The sequence below is a fragment of the Marmota monax genome, unplaced genomic scaffold, assembly GCF_021218885.2.
Source record: "Marmota monax isolate L192 unplaced genomic scaffold, Marmota_monax_Labrador192_F-V1.1 WCK01_AAM20220418_F8-fsc00027, whole genome shotgun sequence".
Classification (NCBI taxonomy): domain Eukaryota; kingdom Metazoa; phylum Chordata; class Mammalia; order Rodentia; family Sciuridae; genus Marmota; species Marmota monax.
Window position 1 is genome coordinate 16,814,343 of NW_026694617.1, and position 24,534 is coordinate 16,838,876.

Consider the following 24,534-nt stretch of genomic DNA (forward strand, 5'->3'; position numbering starts at 1 on the left):
TCTGAGTCTGGCCAAGAGGCAGGGCAGTGGGTGCTGTGAATGTGGCAGCCCCTCCAGTTAATTCCCAGAGGCCCTTGCCTGGAGTGCCAGACCTTGATCATGCAGGTCCACTCACTGGGCTTAGTTACTCAGTCTAGGGCCCTGTCACTGGCTCACTGGCCACTTTTGCCTTTCACCCTCTTGCTCTCTTGCCCAACCTTAGTCTACAGCCCAGTTTGTTTATTTATTTATTTTTTGGTTGTTGTTGTTTTTATCAAGTTCCTAAGCATTTTCACCTGCTTGTCTGGCCTCCCTGTGGACATCTCACAGGCAGGGGAAGCTGCCTCTCCTTAGTTCCAGGCATCAGGGAGACCCTCCCAGGCAGGTAGATAAAGACTAATGTCTTTCTCCTAGGGAGTCCATTCCGGGTGCCTGTGAAGGATGTGGTCGATCCTGGGAAGGTGAAGTGCTCCGGGCCAGGATTGGGGGCCGGTGTCAGGGCCCGGGTACCCCAGACCTTCACAGTGGACTGCAGTCAGGCTGGCCGAGCCCCCCTGCAGGTGGCTGTGCTGGGCCCCACAGGTAAAATATGTCCAGAACAAGATGGGAGGGAAGGAGGGTGCGGTCCCAGGAGACTCTTCTGACCCTGCATCCCTTGCCTAGGAGTGGCTGAACCTGTAGAGGTGCGTGACAATGGAGATGGCACCCACACTGTCCACTATACCCCTGCCACTGATGGGCCTTACACAGTAGCAGTCAAGTACGCTGACCAGGAGGTGCCACGCAGGTAAGGGATGGCCCTGGGCTCTCCTTACTGAGCCACAAGTGCTGCTTCAGGGGCCACACCTGCAGGCCCAGTGCCACACTTTGGGGAGAACCTCTTTCATTTGTCACAGCCTCACTCAGTCTGGTTGCCCCGCCCTGCTCTTCCCCAGAGTTCACTGCCCTTAAGGCAGCTCAGCCCTAGGGACTTTGGCATTGTAATTAGCACCAGAGTAATCACTCCTGTCCATTTGTTGGAAGGACTCAATGCGTAAGATGAGAAGGGACCCCAGTCAACTGTCTATCCTTTCTTCCCCTCAAGCCCTTTCAAGATCAAAGTGCTTCCAGCCCATGATGCCAGCAAGGTGCGGGCCAGCGGCCCTGGCCTCAATGCCTCCGGCATCCCTGCCAGCCTGCCCGTGGAGTTCACCATCGATGCTCGGGATGCTGGGGAGGGGCTGCTCACTGTGCAGATCTTGGTGAGTCCAGGTGCAGCCCCTCTGTCCTGGGAAGGCTGTAGGCACAGGCAGGCATTGACCTCTGCTTTTTCTCCAGGACCCTGAGGGTAAGCCCAAGAAGGCCAATATCCGAGACAACGGGGACGGCACATACACCGTGTCCTACCTGCCAGACATGAGTGGTCGATACACCATCACCATCAAATATGGCGGCGATGAGATTCCCTACTCGCCCTTCCGCATCCATGCCCTGCCCACTGGGGATGCCAGCAAGTGCCTTGTCACAGGTGGGCACCCACTTCACATCCCTGCCCTTCTCCATCCAACCTCCTCAAAGCACATCCAGATCTGCAGCCCAGTCCCTGTGGCCAAAGATCCTGTCCCCCAGCCCTTCCCACCCCCAGTTCCCTACTGAGTGCCACAGGGCCTAACACTTGGCTCTCTTTCCAGTGTCCATTGGAGGCCATGGCCTGGGTGAGTGCCTTCCTCTTCTGCTGGGGGCCTGGGAGATCTGGGAAGGGAGAGGACTGGGCGCAGCCCCCACAGCTCCTGACCTGACCTGGCTTTTCCATGTGGCAGGTGCCTGCCTGGGTCCACGAATCCAGATCGGAGAGGAGACTGTAATCACAGTGGATGCTAAGGCAGCAGGCAAGGGGAAGGTGACCTGCACAGTGTCCACGCCAGATGGAGCAGAGCTTGATGTGGATGTGGTTGAGAATCATGATGGTACATTTGACATCTACTATACAGCGCCCGAGCCGGGCAAGTATGTCATCACCATCCGCTTTGGAGGCGAGCACATCCCCAACAGCCCCTTCCACGTGCTGGTAAGTTCCACAGCCATGGCAGGGCTGGATGGCGACTGGGAGAGGGCGGGGCCCATACCCTCTTAGCAGCAGTAAGGGATCCCAGAAGGTGTCCCCAAGGAATCCCATGACCTGTCCCCACATCTGTTGAATCCTGGGGCCAGTGGGCTCCAGAATCAAGCCTTTGCTGTTCCCACAGTCTCCCTAAGTGAGAGGTGACAGTGCTGCCTCAGGCTCCAGTGGTATTAGCCCTCTCTGCAGAAACTCTGTGTTCTTCTCTAACCCTCAGGCCACTGTCCCCAGAGGGGGTTCTGTAGGATAACAAGGGAAGAGTACTCAGGGTGTCCCCCGTAGGCTGCATGTCCATGGGCAATTCTGAGTCAGCTCTGGTCCTGTAGGCTCACCACATCCTGTGCCCCATGCCTTGCCTCCCCAGGCTTGTGACCCCCTGCCCCACGTGGAGGAGCCCTCTGAAGTGCCACAGCTGCGCCAGCCCTACGTCCCTCCCCGGCCTGGCACCTGCCCCACACACTGGGTACTGCCGCCTCCCATGGCGGGCCTCACCCTGCTCTTCTCCCTTTCTTCATTTCTTCCTTCTATTCTTCTGCAGCCAGGGCTGGGGCGTGGTTTGGGGCCTCTAGGAAGGCAGGCAGGCATGAGGCTGGCAGGTGCAGCCCCACCAGGGCAAGGCACTTCTCCTCCTACAGCTGTCACGTTTTCCTCCCTCTCAGGTTTTACCATTAACATCTTGTTCTTTCCTTGCTCTGTCTAGTGGTAGTCATGTGGCAGGTCACACTCCCAGGCCTTTCCCAACCACTGACTATTTCCTCTCACCTGCCCAGGCCACAGAGGAGCCAGTGGTACCTGTGGAGCCATTGGAGTCCATGTTGAGGCCCTTCAACCTGGTCATCCCCTTCACTGTGCAGAAAGGGGAACTCACAGGTACCTTTCTGGGGCCCTAAGGCTCGAGGACCCAGAGGGCAGAGACCTTACCCCAGGCCTACCCTCTTGTTCTAAAGATGAAAACTGGGGCCCAGAGAGGGGTATTGAACTGTTCAAGGTCATACAGCAAGTTGCGCAGAGCTAGAACTTAGGCTCAAGGCATCTATCTCCTGGCTCAGGGTTCATCTGCCACTCCAGGCTGTGACTGGGTGCCTTGCCTCTGGAGTAAAACCAGAGCCATACAGAAGCAAGACCTGGGACAACAGGGGCTTGTAGTGGGAAAAACCAGGGTCCCCCTTGTAACCGTGTCTGGCCTGCAGGGGAGGTGCGGATGCCCTCCGGGAAGACTGCGAGACCCAACATCACAGACAATAAGGACGGTACCATCACAGTGAGATATGCACCCACCGAGAAAGGACTGCACCAGATGGGAATCAAGTATGATGGCAACCACATCCCTGGTGAGTTGGGGTCGGGCCATGCTGTATTTGGCAAGAGAAACTGGCATCCACGTCAGTCTTGCCTTCCTTCTTTGAATAAATATTTATTGAGAACCTACCATGTGCAGATGCACGTGAGGCTCTGAGGAACCTTACATCCCTGGTGGGGGGTAGGATTCCATGAGCCAGGTTCCTATGGCAGAGATACAGGGCTTGGCAGGTAGGCTGCTGGAAGGTGTTGGGGCAAAGAGGAACACAGGCTGCCTCTGTCTCTGTGCTGACCCAGCCTCTGTCTCTGTCTCCCTCTAGGAAGCCCCCTGCAGTTCTATGTGGACGCCATCAACAGCCGCCATGTCAGTGCCTATGGGCCAGGCCTGAGTCATGGCATGGTCAACAAGCCAGCTACCTTCACCATTGTCACTAAGGATGCTGGAGAAGGTGAGGAGAGCACAGGCAGGGGACATGGATGGAGGGAGGTCAGGTGCAGGGGCAAGGACAGAATCTCTGATCTCAGTCCCCCCTCCACCTACAGGGGGTCTGTCACTGGCTGTGGAGGGCCCATCAAAGGCAGAGATCACCTGCAAGGACAATAAGGATGGCACCTGCACAGTGTCCTACCTGCCCACGGCTCCTGGGGACTACAGCATCATTGTGCGCTTTGATGACAAGCACATCCCAGGGAGCCCCTTCACGGCCAAGATCACAGGTGGGGTGGATATTGGTGGGACAGAGCCTACAACACACAGCACACAACATATGTGCAAGCTGGCCTGTTCAAGTCACTCAGGGATTTGGGCCCATGCCCCCCCTGAGGTGGAGGAGGGCATTTTTGGATAAATGTAGGAATACTGTTCTGTGCAGCAGCCAAGAAACATCCAGCCTCCCAGTGCTTTGAAAGACATTTCATTTTGTTTTTCAAGTTTCTCTCAAGAAGCTAGGTATTGTCATTCCTTTTGATAGATGAGGAAACTTGTCCCAAAGAAGTTAAGTATTTTGATGAGAAACACACAGCAAGGAAGGGGTCTGTGTGGTCTTGTTTCCAATGCACTGCCTGACTCGGGATTGAATACACAAGGGTCCACTTAGAGATTAGCCCCTGTAGGACTGAGGCAACCATGGGGAATTGGGGTGCAGGGCCCTTTGTGGTGTTGGCAGCAAATGTGAATGCAGACACTAGCCTCCGGGCCTGGGCCTCTGTGAGTGGCCCTGGGTCTCTGTTGAGCCCAGCAGGGTCTGTCCTGGGGGGTTCTGCAAGGGCAAGGCCTGCCTGGGGTCATGATAGCACTATGCCCCAACTGCCCCACAGGCGATGACTCTATGAGGACTTCACAGTTGAATGTTGGCACCTCCACGGATGTGTCACTGAAGATCACAGAGAGTGACTTGAGCCTGCTGACTGCCAGCATCCGCGCCCCGTCCGGTAATGAGGAGCCCTGCCTGCTGAAGCGCCTGCCCAACCGGCACATTGGTGAGTTTGGGGTCTTGACAGGCACCTTAGGGGGAGGGGGTCTCACAGGGACGCTCTACCTGACACCCTCTCTCCATAGGAATCTCCTTCACCCCCAAGGAGGTTGGGGAACACGTGGTGAGCGTGCGCAAGAGTGGCAAGCATGTCACCAACAGCCCCTTCAAGATCCTGGTGGGGCCATCTGAAATCGGGGATGCCAGCAAGGTTCGGGTCTGGGGCAAGGGCCTTTCAGAAGGACACACTTTCCAGGTGGCAGAGTTCATCGTAGACACTCGTAACGCAGGTACTTCTTGCCACAGTGACCCCATTCCAGCTGAACCCTCCAGAGGGTACTTGTCCTTCTTTTCCATCCAGCATGCCCTTGGTCATACCCTTCTCCCTGAACTTCCTTGCATAGTCCCTGTTGGGATTTAGAGTCTGAGACCCATTTGGAGGAAAGTAATATTCCCCTGTCAGTTTTCTCACTTTGAAGAGAAAACAACCATCCCGAGTTTGTCCCTCAATCCCTGGAATCCAAGAGGACTGCCTTAGGGAATTTTCTAGACTGCCTATCCCCGGACCCTTGCAGACAGTGCCTGGCTCATCCCTTCTCCTTCCATGGTACCACTCTCTCCTTGGAGGTTACTATAGGAGCTGGGCATTCATTCTGGGCAGAGCCTACAGCTTGGGGCAGGGAGAGCAGTGTGGTGTGGGTGGTGTAGTGCTGAGGGAAATACCCTCATTCTTCCCCCAGGTTATGGGGGTCTGGGGCTAAGCATCGAAGGCCCTAGCAAGGTGGACATCAACTGTGAGGACATGGAGGATGGCACATGCAAAGTCACCTACTGCCCCACTGAGCCTGGTACCTACATTATCAACATCAAGTTTGCTGACAAGCACGTTCCAGGTAAGGCTGTAGTCAGGGCTAGGCAGGGGCAGATGAGGAGGCTGAGAGCTGGGTGGTCTGTGCATCTGACCCACCCTTCATCCCACAGGAAGCCCCTTCACTGTGAAGGTGACTGGTGAGGGCCGCATGAAGGAAAGCATCACCCGTCGTAGACAGGCACCTTCCATCGCCACCATTGGCAGCACCTGTGACCTCAACCTCAAGATCCCAGGTAGAGCTGGGAAGAGCTCAGGGGGCAGGGTGGTGGGGAAATAGTTGGCTGGGCCAGAGCTGCGCTCAGGGTCCCCTTTCTGCTTGCCAACTCTTCACCTTGTGTACTCACTCTGGCTCCCTGGTGTCTCACAGGGAACTGGTTCCAGATGGTGTCTGCCCAGGAGCGCCTGACTCGCACCTTCACACGCAGCAGCCACACGTACACCCGCACAGAGCGGACAGAGATCAGCAAGACACGGGGCGGGGAGACCAAGCGTGAGGTGCGGGTGGAGGAGTCCACTCAAGTCGGTGGGGACCCGTTCCCTGCTGTCTTCGGGGACTTCCTGGGCCGGGAACGCCTGGGCTCCTTCGGCAGCATCACCCGGCAGCAAGAGGGTGAGCAGAGAGTGCTGGGCTGGGTCCGGTCCACCTAGGGAGGCTGGGCCTTCTGTCACCTGAGACAGGAGGGGAGGGTGAGATCAGCCAGGCCCTGACCCTGGCAGACTTGTCCCAGACAGCCAGGGCTGGTCTGAGCAGAGGAGGGACTCTACTGAGAAGGGAGGTCAGGGTCAGCACCTTGCTGCACTGATGTCCCCCCACCACCCTGCAGGTGAGGCCAGCTCTCAGGACATGACTGCGCAGGTGACCAGCCCGTCAGGCAAAACCGAAGCTGCAGAGATCGTTGAAGGGGAGGACAGTGCATACAGCGTGCGCTTTGTGCCCCAGGAGATGGGGCCTCATACAGTCGCTGTCAAGTACCGTGGCCAACATGTGCCCGGCAGCCCCTTTCAGTTCACTGTAGGGCCACTGGGTGAAGGTGGTGCTCACAAAGTGCGTGCTGGAGGCACAGGGTTGGAGCGAGGTGTGGCTGGTGTGCCAGGTGAGGGGCAGGCCCAGGTGAGTGTTTGGGGTAGAACGGCCAAGCCTCTGTGAAGGGCAGTGGTGCTTAAGTGCCACCCTTGCTCTTCCCTGAATGCAGCTGAGTTCAGCATCTGGACCCGAGAAGCAGGTGCAGGGGGCTTGTCTATCGCCGTGGAGGGTCCCAGCAAGGCGGAGATTGCATTTGAGGACCGCAAAGATGGCTCCTGCGGTGTCTCCTATGTTGTCCAAGAGCCAGGTAGTGGTCCATGCTGGGGTTGGGGCTGAGCCAACCTGACTTTCCAGACTGGGTTTCTGCTCACTGACCAGGAGAAAATGCTGGGGACTGCAGGAAGCCTTACCCCTGCTCTTTCCCTGCCTGGTCTTCTTCCATCCCACCCCTAGGGAATGTGTCTGCAGAGCTGGGCTGGGACCTAATGAGTCTGTCTCAGAATGATGCTGGAGTGGGTGGCTATGTCCCTGCTCTCCCCGATTCTGGGACCTGTGCTGACTAGCCTCCCTCCCCAGGTGACTATGAAGTCTCCATCAAGTTCAATGATGAGCACATCCCAGACAGCCCCTTTGTGGTGCCTGTGGCCTCCCTCTCAGATGATGCCCGCCGTCTCACAGTTACCAGCCTCCAGGTATGTTCCAGGGGTTGGGTCTCTCTACCACCTGAGAGAGGGCAGAAATATGCATGGTCAGGGACTTAGTGATCTTGGGAGAGCTGGTCAGCAGAAGTCCCCTCTCTCCACTGTACAGCATAGGGTGGGACCCTTGAAGGACTTGTCTGGGTCCCTGTTAATGTGCCCCTGCTGTGTCACTCCATGCCTTATTTCTTCCTTTTACAAGTTTGGTTTCCCTGTTTGTATTGTCACCTGAAATTTCTTGTCCCATTTCTTTTTGAATGTTATAAACTAGTGATTTCATGAGAATAAGAATATAAAGTAGAGCTGGGGATGTAGCTCAGTGATAGAGTGCTTGCCATGTGGGCCCTGGGTTTAATACCCAGTACTGTAGAAATAAATAAATAAATAAATATATATATATATATATAAATATAAATATATAATCAATATATATATAATATATATATATAATCAATATATATATAATATATATAATCAATACAAAATAAGAACAAGCTGGTTGCAGAGAGGCTAAGGATTCCTAGGCAAATGCACGTGGCCTCAGGGCCTTAGCTACAGCCTCTCCTGGCTTCTGAGAACCCGTTTGCTTTGTCCTGCTGTGATCTGTAGAGAGAACCTGACTTCCTTCACTTCTGTCATGTGGGAATATGTGCCAAGCAGACCCTTATCAAGTGTACAGGGACACACAGGCAGCTTGCTAAATAAGGGGCCAGGAGATGGCCAAGCCACCATACCCCTCCAGCTGCCCCTCAGGGAAGTCCTGTCAGCCCACAGGAGCCCTTATATATCTCCTTTGACTCTAGAACCAGGCTCCATCCCCAGCCCAGAATTCCCTCCCCCAGAGTTCTGTAGTGCTCCCTTTAGTCCTCCTTCTTGGCTCACCTGTTCCCAGAAGTGCCCCCAGGCCAGCCCAGCCACATTCAGCCTTCTACATTTGACCTCCGGGGCGCCTGCAGCCCTCACAGCACTGTCAAACACTCACTTCTCTGCCACCAGACCCACTTTATAGTATTGGATCTCTGCTTCTTCATCCAGGACAGGGACACATCATCCCTTATCCACTGCTGAACCCAGCATGGCTAGGGTGGTGCCCATCTCATGGTAGGTGTGGATGCAGAGAGTTACAGACCAGCCCCTGTCTCCTCCATCCCTCCCTGCCAGCTGGCCTGGCAGAAGGAGACAGGCTGAAAAGAGGACCAATCTAGCCCCATTCTCCCAGGACTCTGAGTGTCCCCTGTGGCCTTTGCAGGAAACTGGACTCAAGGTGAACCAGCCGGCATCCTTTGCAGTGCAGCTGAATGGTGCTCGGGGTGTGATTGATGCTAGGGTGCACACACCCTCAGGTGCTGTGGAAGAGTGCTATGTCTCTGAGCTGGATAGTGGTGAGCTGGCCCTGCCCCTGTGACCCTCTGCCAGGCCAGACCCTCCTGGGAAGGGGTGGTGAAGAAGGGAGATTCATCCATCAAACTTCTGCTCCACAGATAAGCATACCATCCGCTTCATCCCCCATGAGAATGGTGTCCACTCCATCGATGTCAAGTTCAATGGTGCCCATATCCCTGGAAGCCCCTTCAAGATCCGCGTTGGGGAGCAGAGCCAGGCTGGGGACCCAGGCTTGGTGTCAGCCTATGGTCCTGGGCTTGAGGGAGGCACTACTGGTGAGTGCCTGGAGCCTACAAGGAAGGGGTAGATTTGCATCATTACTATCTTGCCTTGGAGATAAGGGCAATGCTCATTGAGCCCCCAAATCCTCACTGTGCTGCCCTGGGGGCCTGAGGGCCTGGGGGCTTGGGGCCTAGTCCAGCTTTTGGCTGTATCATTTCCTGCCTAAGGTCTTGCTCCCTCTGGTCTCTAGGTGTGTCATCGGAGTTCATTGTGAATACCCTGAATGCGGGCTCAGGGGCCTTGTCTGTCACCATTGATGGCCCCTCCAAGGTGCAGTTGGACTGTCGGGAATGTCCTGAGGGCCATGTAGTCACTTACACTCCCATGGCCCCTGGTAACTACCTCATTGCCATCAAGTATGGTGGTCCCCAGCACATCGTGGGCAGCCCCTTCAAAGCCAAGGTGACAGGTGAGTGTCCTGGATCAGAGAGGTCCATGCAGGTCAGCCCAGCCTAGACAGCTGCAGTACCCATTCACATCTGTCACAGTCTGTCCACAGACATCATGGTCAATTTACCAGGAATGGAGGTGGGCCCGGATTATATAGCATTCCATTCTGTGAAGTTGTGCATAATCACCTTTAAAAATCCAATTCTTCCTCTCTATTCTGACCCACCTCTTGATTAATCTTTTATTTGCAATACACCCTCAAGCTTTAGCTTAGCTTTCTTCCTCTTGGTTTCCCTCATTTTTTTTGCTGCTAATAAGTTTAGCCAGCTTCCCTTTCTGAAGCTCTTTAAAGGACTTGTTGGACATTTATTCCTTTCCCCCCCATCCCTCCCCGGTACTGGGGCGTTTAACCACTGAGCAGTATCCCCAGCCCTTTTTATTTTTATTTTGAGAGTCTTACTAAGTTGCTTAAGGCCTCGCTAAGTTGCTGAGGCTGGCTTTGAACTTGCAACCTTCTTGCCTTAGCCTCCCAAGTTGCTGGGATTACAGATGTACACCACCACATCCAACTGGACATACATTCCTTTTTAAAATAAAAGTTACTCTGTGGGTTAACTTAAGTTTTCAGACCAAGGCTAGGAGGATGAGAGATGGAGCTATCTGAGGCCAAGACCTAGAGGGAAGCAGGAATTGGCACTGGTAGCATGGAAATTTAACTTGGAATGGGGCTGTGCTCTTCAAATGCCATAGTTTGGACAGGAGGTGGGAGCACATGATACAGGACCAGAAGGCTGTCAGTGCTGACTGAGGGCCTACAGTCTAGGGAAACCCCTCTGACCAGGCTCATGACCACGCACTCTGCTTCTCAGGTCCCCGGCTGTCTGGAGGCCACAGCCTTCATGAAACATCCACAGTTCTGGTGGAGACTGTGACCAAGTCATCTTCAAGCCGTGGCTCCAGCTATAGTTCCATCCCTAAGTTCTCCTCAGATGCCAGCAAAGTGGTGACGCGGGGCCCAGGGCTGTCCCAGGCCTTTGTGGGCCAGAAGAACTCCTTCACAGTGGACTGCAGCAAAGCAGGCAGGCTCCAGGGGGAGATGAGGCTATCCCTCAGGATGGGCTTGCCTGGAAGTGTGGGGTGGGATCAAGGAGCCCTGGGAAAGTGGGGTGTGGCTTGGGGGATGCTGATGCGAGTCCTCCCTCTCTGCCTCCTTCTCCAGGCACCAACATGATGATGGTGGGTGTGCATGGACCCAAGACCCCCTGCGAGGAGGTGTATGTGAAGCACATGGGGAACCGAGTGTACAACGTCACCTACACTGTCAAGGAGAAAGGGGACTACATCCTCATTGTCAAGTGGGGTGATGAAAGTGTCCCTGGAAGCCCCTTCAAAGTCAATGTGCCCTGAATCCCAGAAGTGCCTCTCCCAGCCTCGGCCCTCACCTCTGGCCAATTACACACACACATACACACACATACACACACACACACACACGTGCCACACCCAGATGCACACGCACAGAGTCAGACACTGCAAACACCTATCTTGGGTGTGATGTGAATGGCACAGCCTCCCACCCTACTGTGTCCTTGCGGGGTGGAGGGCCTGTCTGTCTTAGGGCAGTGTCCCTCCCTTGAATGTGGCTTGATGGCAACCTGGGAAGCCCTGAGTTTCTTGGTGGAGCCAAGACCAGCGGGGGAACACTGTTAGGGATGTCTATGTGTGAGAAGTCATCACCTTCAAACCACACTGCCAGCCAGGTGCCCTGGTCCCTGAGGACTGCGTCTAGCCACTCTGGTGGCCACAACCCCAGAGTGTTAAGGACTTGGAAAAGAAAGCACAATCAGAGAAGAAAACAGTCCCTGAACAAGTGCTACGTTGGACTGGCTTCAAGCAATACATACTTCGCCCAAGCCAGGCTTCCTGGGAAACTGATTTCTCTCTCTGCCTTTTTTTTGTTTGTTTGTTTGTTTTTTACAGTTGCACAGCTCTGCCCCGTGAGGGCCTTTTTTACCCATTGCGAGGCCCAGCTTTCTGGGGGGACTTTTTGCACATATCATGTGGCTCAGCTGGGAGCCACTTAGGTGGAAAACTCCAAATAAAGCGCGGCTGTCGCAGAGGCATGGCTGTTCCTTGTGCGTGTGCTCTTTAAGGCTGGTTTCTTAGTTCACTGACACTAAATCAGGCCCCAGGGAGGCAGGGGCTGGATGGCTGTTCCCAGGAGGACTGACCCAGGCCGAGGTGAAGGGCCTGGGGCAGGCGGAAGGTCTGGGATGTTGGCAGGAAGCTTGAAGGACAAGAGAGGAGGTGGGGCTCAATCGTCAGCTAGCTGGAAGGTTGGTGGATGGTAGAGGGAAGCGGACAGGGTTCTGAAAGACTGCCCTAGGGCTACTGGAAGGCCTAACCTGGTGAGTATTATTCAAATTAGGACCAGTGGCCGCTGAGTCAAACAGTAAAGAAGCCTTGCACAGCAGGCAGGCTGGGTGCCTGGGAACCCTGAACCCTCACTCCAGGTCCTGGGCCCATACTAGGTCTGTGGCATCTACACCTCCAGCCCTGACTGGTTCAGGCCTCCTCCTTGACTCTGGCATCAGCCTCTGAATCAGTCTCTGGGCCCTGGCCAGCTCCTAGCCACCCTCCATGCTGCAGCTAGAGAGGTGCTGCTAAAGGTTCCTCTTCTACAAAGGCCCCTAAGGTCCTCCCCCATGTCCATTCAGTTGACAGCCTTCCTGCCATGTGAGTACAGCACAGTGCTCACTCCCCCATTGCACCCTCCACCACCAACCCCCTTCATGGTCTCTAGTTTCCTGGGAACCTCAGCTACAGTCTAGTCTCTCTGTCCAGAAACACCCTTGCCTCTACACCCTCATTTTCCTAGCCGACAGGAAGCTTTCCTGGGCCTCTCCTTGTTCCTAGATCAGTGCCCCAGGCCTCCACACTGCCCAGGGTCACATCTCTGGCTACATTTACTACCCTGTCCATGACCAGGTCTCCCTACCAGCCCGAGACCCCTGGCCCTAGAAGCCTAATTCAGGTGCGAATGAATACATAAATGAGCAACTCAGTGGAAGAAGAGGGTAGAGACATACTTTATTCAATGGATCCCCCTGCAGTAGATCTGTCTGCAGGAATCTGGTAGTGGGGATACCAGAAAAGACCCAACCATGTGGCCCTAGCTCCTGCTGCCTCCTCCCTACCCCTTAGTGGCCTGTCTGCCTCTACTCCTGTTTCTTCTTTTCCTTACTATTCCCAAGGGGAGGTTCCTTCCCTATCCTCATTCTGAATAAGCCCCCCCAAAAGGTTCTTCCAGAGCTTCTCTTCACTGCATGTCCCTGCTCTCCCCTGAGATTTCCCACCTTCCCCTTAGTCCTGCAGGGATCTCCTGAGGACAGAAATCATGTTTTATCAATCTTTGGTTTTCAGCCCCTAATTGTGACATGTGTGATAACTGATGGTTGAATTAAGAGTGAATAGTGATGAATGCAGAGCTGTCCCTTTACCTGACAAGTCCATTGAAGACAGATCTGTTCTTTTAAATATCCAACCACTTGTTGAGGGCCAGTTCAGAGCCAAGGCACTGGTCCAATTGCTTTACAAACAACCTTTTTCACATCCTCCTCATTCTCTGCTCCCCATTTCCCCACAACCCCAAATTGAGGGTCTTCCCAGCTAGTTTGCTGCCCTCCTCCTGAGGGTTGATGCATTTATAGATCCCCAGCCCAGCTGCTCTTACAGAACCACAGTGGGGCACTGGGTGCTGAGCATTTGTGGGCCTCTTCTCACTTAATCCTCAAACAGCTCTGCTAAGTGGATCTACTATTATTTGGATAAACCAAGGCCATGAATTTCAGTGGAGTCCAAAATCAAACCTCAAAGTAACAGAGCAGAAAGTTGAATTCATGTGCATTCACATCAAGTACCCTAAACTCACAAAACCACATGCCCAACACCAGGGGGGTTTGTTGAAAGAGGAAAAAATGTGGCCTAATCAGGTGCAGTGGTGCACACCTGTAATCCCAGAAATAGCGCACACCTGTAATCCTAGCTACTCTGGATACTAAGGCAGGGGAAACTCAAGTTCAAGGCCAGCCTGGGCAACTTAGTAAGATCCTGTCTCAATAAATAAATAGATAAATAATAAACAAATGTCTGGGGATGTAAATCAGTGGTAGATCACCTCAAAAAAAAAAAAAAAAAAAGGCTTCCACCCTGTTAGTCTCACAAAGGTTCATTCCCTCAGTAATATTGTTTCTATCTACCTAGTTGCACAGACAAGAACCCTGGAAGTCACCTGGGTCTCTCTACCTTGTTCCCCAAACATCCAATCCAAAACCCAACTTTGTCCATTGTGGCTTTAAATATCTCTCTACTCCACCTACTTCTCCACATTCTCCATTTGCAGTACCAGAGTTCCAGCCAAAGAATTGCCCTTTGTCTTGAGCACAGTGGGCAGAACATCTGGATTCTACTTCAAGTTCTCACTTCCTTCCCTGGGTCAAGGATGACATCTTCAAAGTGTGGGTACAGGCATGCCCTTTAATCCAGGAAGTATCCTGGTGGCTAGAATTGAGAATGCTGCCTCCTAGTCTTTCCCTCACCCTTTCTCCCAGTTTGGTTTCTCCTGGTGTAGTCTTGCCTCTACAACAGCACAGTTCCAGCCACAGCTCTAACATAAGTCTCGTGATATCCTCCTTTTCCATAAAATTCTTCAGTGGCTTCAGGAAACTATCTTCAGAAAACTTCTAGATTCTTTAACTTTTCTTGAATGCCCTTCTTGCTCTAGAGCTACCAAACCTTTGCATATGCTGTACTTGTGCCTAGAACACCCTCTTGTCCTCTATCCCCCTTCACCCTGCTGGTCCTTCAGGTCTCAGCTTTTTAGGGAAGTGTCCTTTGAGGGCTATCTCTCCTCGGGGGCTAGTTACCACGGATCTGTGCTTTATATGTACTTCTCACATTTTAGGAATTAACACAACGTTTTGTAATTGTCTGTTTCTTGATTCTCAATCTTACCGGACAGTATCATCATCCACTTGTTTATTTCTTTACTAACTGACAAGTATGTATTGAGTAATTGTTAACCATGTCGTTGTTACGTACATGCATACAAGGTCCAGACGCGGACCTTGCCCTTGACACCAAGCAGTGCTTTTTCTTCCCTGGGGTCTCGGGGTCTAACAGGGTTAGGTTTGAACCAGCAAAGGAAGGAACGAAGGAACCCGAGAACCGTGCGCCGTGCAGCCTTCTGGGAATCGTAGTCCCCTGGTACGGGTCTCTCTGTAGAGCGCAGGCGGCGTACTCAGGGTGAGGCTTGTTGCTGCTAACGCGCATGTCCGGGAGGCGGTGTGGGGAACTGCGCATGTCTGAAGGGAGGGGCCGATGCCGGCTCGACGTCGCGCTGCGGGGGCGGGGCTGCCGTGACTTCTGGCGCTCCAGGAGAGCTCTACCTACCTGTGGGGATGGCGGGGAGAGGGAAATTAATCGCGGTGATTGGTGACGAGGACACGGTGACTGGCTTCCTACTGGGCGGCATAGGGGAGCTTAACAAGAACCGCCATCCTAATTTCCTGGTGGTGGAGAAGGATACAACCATCAATGAGATTGAAGATACTTTCCGGTACGGTACCCTGCGAGGCCGAGCGGGCCCGTCTGCTGCCGGTGCGGGGTCTGGGAGAGGGCGGAGGCGGCCGGGGACCGAGGTGTCAGACCCCGTTGGGAATGTGGGTCACTCCTCCTGGAGCAGAAGCCTCTGCGCCCCAAGTCCTCTTTGGGGACTCTGTATGAGCGGGGCTCTCAGGTCACCGAGTTCCCCCTCACATGACCGTGTGTCAGGAAAGAGGAGGAACAGTTTATGACCTGCCCCTGCCATAGCTGGACGTCTGGACGCCCAGCCGGTGGCGACCGCCAGCCTCAGCGCCTCTTCCGGGGTCTCAGACTTTCACCTAGGGCCTTGCAATGCTTCAACCGTACGCTCGCTGTGAGCCTAGGGAGTGGGCTTGCGCTTTCTTGTACAGTCATCTCCCTTTGAGGCTCATAATCGTCCTGTAAGGAAGGGGTTATTCCCACTGGTAAATGAGAAAATTGCAGCTTAGAGAAGTTAAGCACATGCCCAAGGGAACCGCAGAGCTGGAATAGGAACCCAGTGCCCTTTCTGCTTCTCTTAAACCAGTACACACACTGTGCAATCCTCAGTCTACCTTAGAATTTCCCTTTGTTCTAAGCACAGTGGGCTGAACATCTGGATTCTGCTAGCCATATACTTCAGTCCTCACTTGTGCCTTGGGTCAAGGATGACAACTTCAAAGTGTGGATGCAGGCATGCCCTTTAATCCAGGAGGTGTCCTGGTGGTTAGGATTGAGAAAGCTGGCCTCCTAGTCTTTTGGTCAACCCTTCTCCAGGGCTTCTGTGCCAGAATCAGGAAGAAACCACTCACCTGTTTCCCCTAAACAGCCCAACCCAGAACTGCTGGCTGAGACTGGTTCCTGCTGGCTGGTGTGTAATAGGCCCTGACCTGGGTGGCTGCTGTCTGCTGATCTCTAAGCAGTTTGGTAAAGTGACCCAAGTTGTCATTGGAGGACAAATTTCACTTCAAGAGTTTTACAGCTGGGTATGGGGGCTTACACCTGTAATCCCAGCAACTGGGGAGGCTGAGGCAGGAGGATCTCAAGTTTAGGTCAGCCTTAGCAACTTAGCAAGGCCCTCAGCAACTTAGTGAAATCCTGACTCAAAATTGAAAGGGCTGGGGATGTGGGTTAGTGGTTAAGCACTCCTACATTCAATCCCTGGTACCACCCCTCTAAAAAGAATTTCCCATGTTTCCGGCATAAGAGATCTCAGAGATGGAGTTTAACCTACCCCAGTGCCTAGTCCAGTGTAGGTGCTCAGTAGTTTTTAATGAATAAAAAGGGAATGAATAGATGGATGATCACAATAAAGGAGGGCTGCAGTGGCAAGTTTTATTTTTGGAAAGTGTGATTCCTTCATTGCTGAGTTTCCTATCTGTGTCCTTGGCTCATGCCAGTGTTCCCTCTGACTCATCCCCCACCCTCATCAGTGGGGAACTTTAGGCCTTCAGTGGTCTCATCAGCCCTATTTTTTTTTTTTTTTTTTTTTTTGGTGTGGTGCTGGGGTTTGAACCCAGGACGTTGTGCATTCGAGGCAAGCACTTTACCAACTGAGCTACATCCCCAGCCCTCATCAGCCCTATTTTAAAAAAATAATATTTAAAATGTCTAAATTAAGGAGTATCACACCACAGTCCTTGTATCTCTTTGTCTCCCTCCTCCACCCCTATAGATAACCACTTAGTTTCTTCTTTATCTTTCTGGAATCTCTATGCAGATACATATATTCTTATCCTCTCCCTTTCCTATACAAAGGCGGCATATGGAATACACTGGCATCACCCTAATCTTCATTACCAGTTCTCTCTCTGAGCAAGGGAGGTAGAAACCAACCCTGACCAACATGGTCCTGAGCTCTTAAATGAATTGCCTCATTCAAGGAAGGATAGGATTGAGAATGGGTTTAGGGTAGCAGTCTTTCCCTCTTGTCCTCTGTGCCTCCAGGTCACTTTCATTTCCTCATAACCCTGAGTGGGCTGTTGGGTAGGGGAGACAGCAGCCCCCTGGGCTGCCCTGGACTCCCATTTCATCTCTCTCCACAGGCAGTTTCTAAACCGGGACGACATTGGCATCATCCTCATCAACCAGTACATCGCAGAGATGGTGCGGCACGCCCTTGATGCCCACCAGCGCTCCATTCCAGCTGTCCTGGAGATCCCATCCAAGGAGCACCCCTATGATGCTGCCAAGGACTCGATCCTGCGCAGGGCCAAGGGCATGTTCACTGCAGAAGACCTGCGCTAGGGGACTCCCCCCAGCCCTTTAGCCCCTTGCTTGTTGCCAGGCCTCTCCCAGGCTTGCCATCCTTTGTTTCAAGCCTCTAGTTTTCAATTCACACTCCTTTCCCACTCCACTGAGAGGCTGGGTGAGGTATTTGTAGGCTCTGCCATTAAAATCCAGGCTGGTTAGGGAACAGGAAGCCCAACCATCTTCTCTCTCCATTACTTCTTCCCTGTGCTGATGATACACGGTGTCGTTATTGATGTTAAATTAAAACAATATTCTTGCTTCTCTTCATATAGGGTTGGGTGCTGGAAAGAACACATGTAGGGTGAGGCTTCTGGGGGAGATTAGATTGGCAAGGATGGAAAAAATTCTGCCAAAGAGCCAGGCAGAGGAGTTGGACCTGGATGGAGGCTGTAACGAGGACTAACTTTCTGGATCAAAGAGGACCAGGGAAGGGGGTCTGGGCATGGCTGAGCCTAGTCCCTGGTTCCCCCTGCCTCAGTCTGCATGGGGTGAGGAGGGAGCCTGATCCAAGGGACAGAAGCAGAAAGCACAGGAAACCTGGAAGCCTGTAATTCTAGACTGGGTTTTGATCCTACAGGAGTTTTGGGGTGAAGGTTTTTAACCTTCCAGGTTGCTGGAAGGGAGGCATGTGAGGTCCACTGAGGGCAGGGCAAGTAGAACCCTACCCTGTGTGAGGTGAGGCTTGGTTGCCAAGTGACTGTCCCAGGGAGCCATCTGCTGTCAGAAGAACTCTGCTTGCTACGTTCACCCCTTAGCTACAGGCACCTTGATACTGCTCGTTCCCTTGCGCCATGGCACGGCAGCTCAACTTGGACACAGTGTGGCAAAACTTCTGGAAGGAGGAATATCTAAGGGAAAAGATGTTGCGCTGTGAATGGTACCGCAAGTATGGGTTATTGGTGAGGGCCAAGCAGAAGGCTAAGGCTGCAGCCCGCCTGCCCCTCAAACTGCCCACCCTGACACCCAAGGCCCGAGTCTCACCGCCACCTGTCCCCAAAGCAGTCCCTGCCAAGCCCCCTAGCCCTGTCTCTGAGGCTCCTTTTCAGACAGAAATGTACCCAGTACTGCCTGCAACTCGGGCTCTGCTGTATGAAGGCATCTCCCATGACTCCCAGGGGCGCTATCACTACCTCAACACCCGAAAACTGGACGTGCCAGAGAAGCGCTATCTCTTCCCGGTCACCACCAACTTCACATATGGCTGGCAGCTGGGTGAGCCCCAACCTTGTGGAAATTAATTACAAACAGAGCACTTGCCATGGGCCAGGGAGCAGACATTGTAATGGAGGGTCAGTCTACAAACAACAAGGAAATGTCCAGGGAGGACAAAGTTCTTGGGTGTGGTGGGGGACATGTGTTTCTTTAGATTGAATTATCCAGAAAGGCCTTTCTGAAGCCCTCAATGCTGAGCAAGTGGCAAGAAAGGGGTTCGGATTTTATTCTAATTGGAGGAAGGTTTTAAGAAGATCAGTGCTTTTTAAAATGTTTTTTTTTTTTTTGTAGGTAATAGCTTTTCAGGGGAATTTATAGGATCTGGCAGGTGAATTAGGCATCTGTTTTGAGTTATCTAGGCAAGACATGGCTTCAGATAGAGGGATTATTAGCAGTAGAACTGAAGCCAATTTGGAATGTTTGGGAGGGAGACATGGATGGGTTGACTGGAAGGGAAAGGAAGAGAGAAACTTGGCAACACCCAGATTGGAAAAGGGTAGGGCTGAAGACACAACGGGCTAGGCCATCGTAGGCTCGAAGTGCCAATGAGGCTGGACATCAGGATGGAGGAATATCTGGAAGGAGAAATATCTAAGGGAGAAGATGTTGTGCTGTGAATGGTACCGCAAGTATGGGTTACTTGCGGTACCATTCAGGATGGAGAAAGTCTGTACATCAGGATTGAGGTCAGTGTTGGAGAAGTAAATTCAGGGCTTACTGGAATATAAATGTAACTTAAAGCCCAGAGATAGGGTGAGGTCACCCGGAGAGCTGGAGTTGCTGAAATCTGACCTGAGGGTGGAGTCAAGCATAGGTGGAAATGGTGTGGCCGAAAGGCTGTCTGCTCCCTAACCCCGGCTCAGTTTTGGTTTTCCAAAAGTGCTGCTGGTTTGCTGGGTGGTGTTGAGAGCCACTACTCTCAAGGGAGATCACTTTTTATTTATTCACAAAAAGTAGATCCACTTAGTCCTGGATCTTTTTCCAGCTGTTTGAGTGCCTGTGAAGGAAAGGTGGGTGGTGGGGGGTCAGCACAGTTGAAAGTTTACCCAAAAAGCTCCCACATTTCCCCTAGGGCCCTAAGAGAGAAGAAGGGGAGCAGAGGTGGAAGGCCCTGTCTCTGCAGTCTATCCTGGGACAAACAGGGCTGGCAGGGGATCTTGAAGCAGGGGATGATGATGGCTGACAGCTGTCAGGTTAGCCATGTTGCCACTGATGCAATGTCCAGGATCCAGCCTGTATTTTCCTGAAGTGCTACTCCTCAAAAGCTTTTTATTTATTCACAAAAAGTAGATCCAACACAGGCAGAGTCCTAGTGCTATGCAGACAGCTTCTGTGCTGAGTTCCTTCCCCAGGAACTCATTCCTGGCCTCTGACATCTTTTCCCAAGGTACCCCAGCAAAGCAAGAACTGGTCTCATGCAAGATGTGCCACATAGAGTCGTTCTTCCGGAAGAATGGGGCCTTTTCAATGCTGGATCCCCGGGATCTGGCCCTCTGACCTTTGGCCTGTGGGAGGCACAAAAAAATAACAGGCCTCCTGGTAGGGCGAAGCTGCGTTGTGTTTCTGGTCTGCTCTCCCTGGCCCTGAAGCTGCGTTCTAGGCCTTTCTGACCTGGCGGTAGACGTCTTTGCCTTTTCCTTAACTCCTATCTCCTTAATTATCCCTTCAGAGACCCAGCAATGCCCAGAGCCCATCGGGAAGTGTGGGCGCTATTCACCAGGTGCAGGCTTCTCAGCGCCAGGGGGCCACAGTAGCTCCTGGAAGTTCCGGGTATTCCTGGGGAGGCAGTGGTCTGTCATCCAGATGTCAGGGAAAAGGGACTGCTATCACTCCCCACAAAGCTCCCTGCCCGCCCCTCACCTGGCCCTGAGCGCCCGCAGCCACCGGGTCCTTTCCAGGTGCACTTGTTCTAGCTGCTTCTGCAGGGCGCTCCACCGCCCGGCCACGTCCTCCTAGGTAGGCAGATGGCTGAGCCGGCGTCACTGGCCAGGGTAGCAACTGCATCACACACCCGCCCCGCCCCGCCCCGCCCCTCCCGGGGCCAGGTCCGGAGGGACCCCCGCCTTCACCCCGGGCTCTTCTTGCCTGTGGTGGGAGCTGAGCCGGGCTGGAAGGGAGCCCCAGAGGGTGAACTCGGCAGTGGCGGTGGCTGGCGATGCGGAGCCGTTCCAAGACCTGGAGAGGCGGCAGTCAGCTCCGAGCCCTGCCCGCCCGCCAGCCGCAGGAGACTAGGTCGGCCCCGCGCGGGTACGCACCCGGAGCCGCTGCTGCTCGCGTTCCTGCCGCCGTCGCCGCCTGGCCGCGCCGTGCAGCTCCAGCAGCCGCTGCAGAGCCATCTCCTGCTGCGCCACGCTCACGCCCGCCGGTGCCTTTTCCCCGCCCAGGGGCGCAGGCCACGCAGCCCTCGAAGCTTTGGGTTCCCCAGGAACGCCCCTAAGCTCCCGGAGCGCGCCCGGGAGCTTCACCTCACCCACCTCCTGCTCCGCGGGACGGTGGCCGCCTCCTTGGGTAGCCTGCTGCCCACAGCCCTCGGTGTTTAGTGCCGCCAGCATCCCACCTCCTGGGCCTGTGAGTTGTGGTCGGGACAGGGACCTGGGGGCCAGGAGAGGAGCCCACGCCCCATCCTGGGCGGCCCCCGGCTTTATCACCGCCTCATCCGCCTTCTGACTCCGGCCTTCGGGCTTGGCCTGCATTCGCTGGGTGGTTTTTCCCCAGCGACCTGGACTCTCCCTTTCCCGAGCCCGTACAGGCGCTTCTCCCTGAGTCACCTCCCATGCTTGTGAGAGAGGGGCTTCCCAAGATTGAAGGGTTTTCATTTCCTGACCCTGCACAATCTCCTTTCTCTGGCACTTAGGGCTATTTTTTCTTTGAGGAATCTCTTTGTTCTCATCCTGGGGTGCCTCCCCACTCTGACCCGGGAATGTCTTCTCTCTCTGACTCTGAGATACTTCTCTGTTCCCCCACTGGGAGGTGTTCCCTCGCTGACCCTGAGGGGTCTTTTCTGTCTGGCCCATAGGGTGGTCCTGTCTCTGACTCTGAAGAGGGTCCAAACTCAGCAGTTTCTGAGTTTCTCTCTCCTGACCTAGGCCAGAGCCCAGCCCCTGTGGGGTATTTTGGGGTGCTGGCAGGCACTGTAAGGCCAGGACAGAGGGCTCTGAAGCTTTCTGTGTCAGCTTTCTCCCTGGCCAGCTCTGTAGGTGGGGCCTCTGCATCGCTGGTGCTGGCTCCTCTTGGCTCCTGTCTTCCCTCTGGGCCAGATCCTGGGAACGAAAAGCACTTTGGGCCCAGGCTTGAGAGGGAATCCCCAAGCCAGGGCCCTTCCCCTAGAAGAGCCTGGAGACCCCAGTGACTAGTCCTTGCCTGATTGCTGAATTTACTAAACCTCTTTTATGTGGTGTAAGAGGTGCTCCAGCAATGATCCCTTTTCCCATTTGGCTGCAGGAGGCAGCCCCACTTCATCCCGCAGCCTCCTCCCTGGCAAGCTCCATTCCTGCTGTCCCAACCTGAGAGGGTCCTGGTCCAGAGTCCCCAGAGCTAGTGGTAGTAGGGTTCAGCTCTTTTAAGTGACCTAAGAGAGAGGGATCAATGTTGAGAGAGCACTCCCTGATCATGTCCCAGCTTCTCACACACATTCCCCCCTGAACTGTAATCTGGAAGCCTAAGCGGCTCCCAGTGCATGAAGGACCATGGAGCCCTGAGAGTGCTGCTTGAACTTCATGGCTGTCACAGTTTATTATTCCACGTTTATTCCCATCACCTGCCTTGCATCTGCTTGTCAGGTGTGTCTGCCAACAGCCAACTCCATCTCCCTCATCCTCCCAGCCAAGGCTGGCCACTATGCAATGCCTGGGAGTGAGAAAGGCCCGTTTGCTGGGGCTCCCTCTGCATAAGGATATCCCCATTTTGTCCTGGTGTGTGTGTTCAGGTTCACAGAAGAAACCCGCTGTGTGTGCCATGCTTTTTCCTGTTGTTAAAATCCTCCTTAGCCCCCCCCCCCCATTTTTTTTCTTTCTGGCAACAAAATCAAATGAAACTTAAGTAAAATTTTAAGTCAGAGCCTGGCCTAAAAAACTGCAAGTCTTCATAATGAACAAAGAAATCTAAAAAAGGGATGTGCTGTCACTGCTCCTGCAGCTGTGGAGGAAGGAGAGATGTTCTGCATCCATAAAACTAATTGAAGGAACCTGCTTTCATAAGTATTAAAAACCTTTCACAAGAATATTGCATTTTTCTCTGGTAAGCAATGCAGAGACCTGTGAATATTCATAACAGTAACCAAAGGGGTGTGGTTTCTGTGGAACTAGATCTGAATTTCAAAGGGTTTTGTGAACAAAGGAGTCTCAGGAGAGACTTCAGCAACTTCTGATTGCTGCAGAACTGTGAAAGCAGCCTCCTACACCTGTCTCTGAGATACTCACCTGTTGTATTCCTAGAGTTTATTTCCCAGGTAATAGTGTGAATTGACATCTCTGTCTTCCCAAGAGATAAAATACTTGTAAAAATTTATCTGTCAATCAGGAGAGAATCATTGGCAGTTCTCTTCTTTCATGTGTGTGATGGGACAACTAAAAGTTTATGACTTTGCTAGGTTTATTGTTTAACAAATAATTTGAGTCTGTTTCCTTTAAATTAACAGGCTCATACCCATAGAGTCCATCCCATTGAATTCTAATTGCCTGTTTAGTGTCATGCTCTATCACTGGGCTTTGATCTCAAAGACTCAAGATATCTATTATTCTCCATATGTCCCCAGTGCCTGGTGTAAGGGTGGCAAACAGGTGGCCTAGAATTGCTATTCCACTTCCTTCTCCCTGGGCAGTCAGTGATGGTCATTTCCTGTCCACTTAACAGAGCCCCAGTTTAGCTTAAAAATCTTAATGGGCACAGCATCTGAGACAACTGGTGCCAGTCATGGAATTGGCACATAAAATTGACTCGCCATCCCTGGGCACCCAATGAAAGGTGCAAGATGCAGAATAAGTGAAAAATGATGGAAGTCTTTGGACTTGGGATGAGAACTTCTCTGCCTCCCAATCTAATCTGGTTTCTCCAACTTCAGGGGCTCCCTGCTATCTTGGCTGCCCATCACGTCCTGTCAACATACCAGGTGTGGCCTCTGTAGGTATGCCAGGGCCCTCCCATCTTGGGTCTGCATCTCTCCCAGCTTCACCCAGATCCGCTGTCTGCATCCTGCAGGATTCAGGGGCTACCTCAGAGGCACCTCCAGCAGCCCCATAGGTGCTGGAGAAAGGAGGGAGCTTGCTTCAGTCTTCCTAGTCCCCAACACCCCAACACCCAAACTCTGAGTCCGGGGTGGCCTCCTCTAATCCCTAAACCCACTGGATTTTGGAACTGGAATTCTGAGGTTACCCTTCTAGGGGCTGTAGAGCAGGACTGTGGGAGGAGACAGGGGGAAAAGGCCAGGTTCTTGGTCACTTTGTATGTCAACAAGGGAGTGCCAGAGTCCCTGGGAGAAAGACTTACCCCTCTGGGAACTGATGGTTTTGGCTCAGGGAATCCCTAGTTTGGGATGAAGGCCACAGCCTGGAACTCTGGAAAATTTTGGGGAACTCAGGACACAGGGCATCATCCTTTAGTGTGGTAGTCAGCCTCTAAGATGCTCCCTGCCCCCCATAATCCTTGTCTCCTGGTGTTCATGAAGTGGACACACAAGTGGCCTTGTGTGTCCCCTCTCCCTTCCCATCCACTGCAGAGAGGCTCCCAACAGGCCCAAAGCTACTCTGGCAGCTGGTGGCTGAGCTGGGACTGGGAAGTACATCCCCAGTTCTTAGCTCTGTTCTGGGGTCCTCACCACAACATCCCCCTCCTGGTGGGTCAGCACAGCTCTAGCCCTGGAGGGAGCCCCCCACTCAGTAGGGGCTGCTCAGTGTCTTTGTCTTAGTGCCACCCTAGACACCAGTGCCTCTGCTCTCAGGGACCCTTCCAGGCAC

At 53.3% G+C, this 24,534-nt stretch overlaps 3 protein-coding genes across 6 annotated transcripts in view; all 3 read left to right on the plus strand.

The window, feature by feature from the left end:
• Positions 1-11,619, plus strand: part of Flnc (filamin C) — a 28,071-nt gene extending 16,452 nt beyond the window's left edge. Inside the window, exons 25-48 of one of the 4 annotated variants that reach the window (XM_046422354.2) lie at positions 394-561; positions 643-766; positions 1,064-1,220; positions 1,297-1,486; positions 1,650-1,673; positions 1,779-2,026; positions 2,442-2,540; positions 2,848-2,947; positions 3,268-3,408; positions 3,697-3,825; positions 3,920-4,093; positions 4,694-4,855; positions 4,935-5,138; positions 5,589-5,741; positions 5,830-5,952; positions 6,087-6,329; positions 6,544-6,813; positions 6,913-7,050; positions 7,320-7,435; positions 8,691-8,823; positions 8,923-9,099; positions 9,297-9,515; positions 10,366-10,575; positions 10,716-11,619. In XM_046422354.2, coding sequence (XP_046278310.1) covers positions 394-561; positions 643-766; positions 1,064-1,220; positions 1,297-1,486; positions 1,650-1,673; positions 1,779-2,026; positions 2,442-2,540; positions 2,848-2,947; positions 3,268-3,408; positions 3,697-3,825; positions 3,920-4,093; positions 4,694-4,855; positions 4,935-5,138; positions 5,589-5,741; positions 5,830-5,952; positions 6,087-6,329; positions 6,544-6,813; positions 6,913-7,050; positions 7,320-7,435; positions 8,691-8,823; positions 8,923-9,099; positions 9,297-9,515; positions 10,366-10,575; positions 10,716-10,903 — 3,890 coding nt within the window. In that variant the 3' untranslated portion in view covers positions 10,904-11,619. The remainder of the gene's footprint in view (positions 1-393; positions 562-642; positions 767-1,063; positions 1,221-1,296; positions 1,487-1,649; positions 1,674-1,778; positions 2,027-2,441; positions 2,541-2,847; positions 2,948-3,267; positions 3,409-3,696; positions 3,826-3,919; positions 4,094-4,693; positions 4,856-4,934; positions 5,139-5,588; positions 5,742-5,829; positions 5,953-6,086; positions 6,330-6,543; positions 6,814-6,912; positions 7,051-7,319; positions 7,436-8,690; positions 8,824-8,922; positions 9,100-9,296; positions 9,516-10,365; positions 10,576-10,715) is intronic. The other 3 variants (XM_058572152.1, XM_046422355.2, XM_058572153.1) reach the window with 3 other exon arrangements.
• Positions 11,620-14,955: 3,336 nt separating this feature from the next.
• On the plus strand, positions 14,956-17,638 carry Atp6v1f (ATPase H+ transporting V1 subunit F). The gene is made up of 2 exons (XM_046422361.2): positions 14,956-15,113; positions 17,164-17,638. The coding sequence occupies exons 1-2, from the start codon at positions 14,956-14,958 to the stop codon at positions 17,363-17,365; spliced, it is 360 nt and encodes a 119-aa protein (XP_046278317.1). The 3' UTR covers positions 17,366-17,638.
• Positions 17,639-18,162: 524 nt separating this feature from the next.
• Spmip1 (sperm microtubule inner protein 1) lies at positions 18,163-20,672 on the plus strand. Its single transcript, XM_046422363.2, has 2 exons — positions 18,163-18,583; positions 19,971-20,672. Exons 1-2 carry the CDS (start codon positions 18,163-18,165, stop codon positions 20,078-20,080), a joined length of 531 nt encoding a protein of 176 aa, XP_046278319.1. The 3' UTR covers positions 20,081-20,672.
• The last annotated feature ends 3,862 nt before the right edge of the window (positions 20,673-24,534 follow it).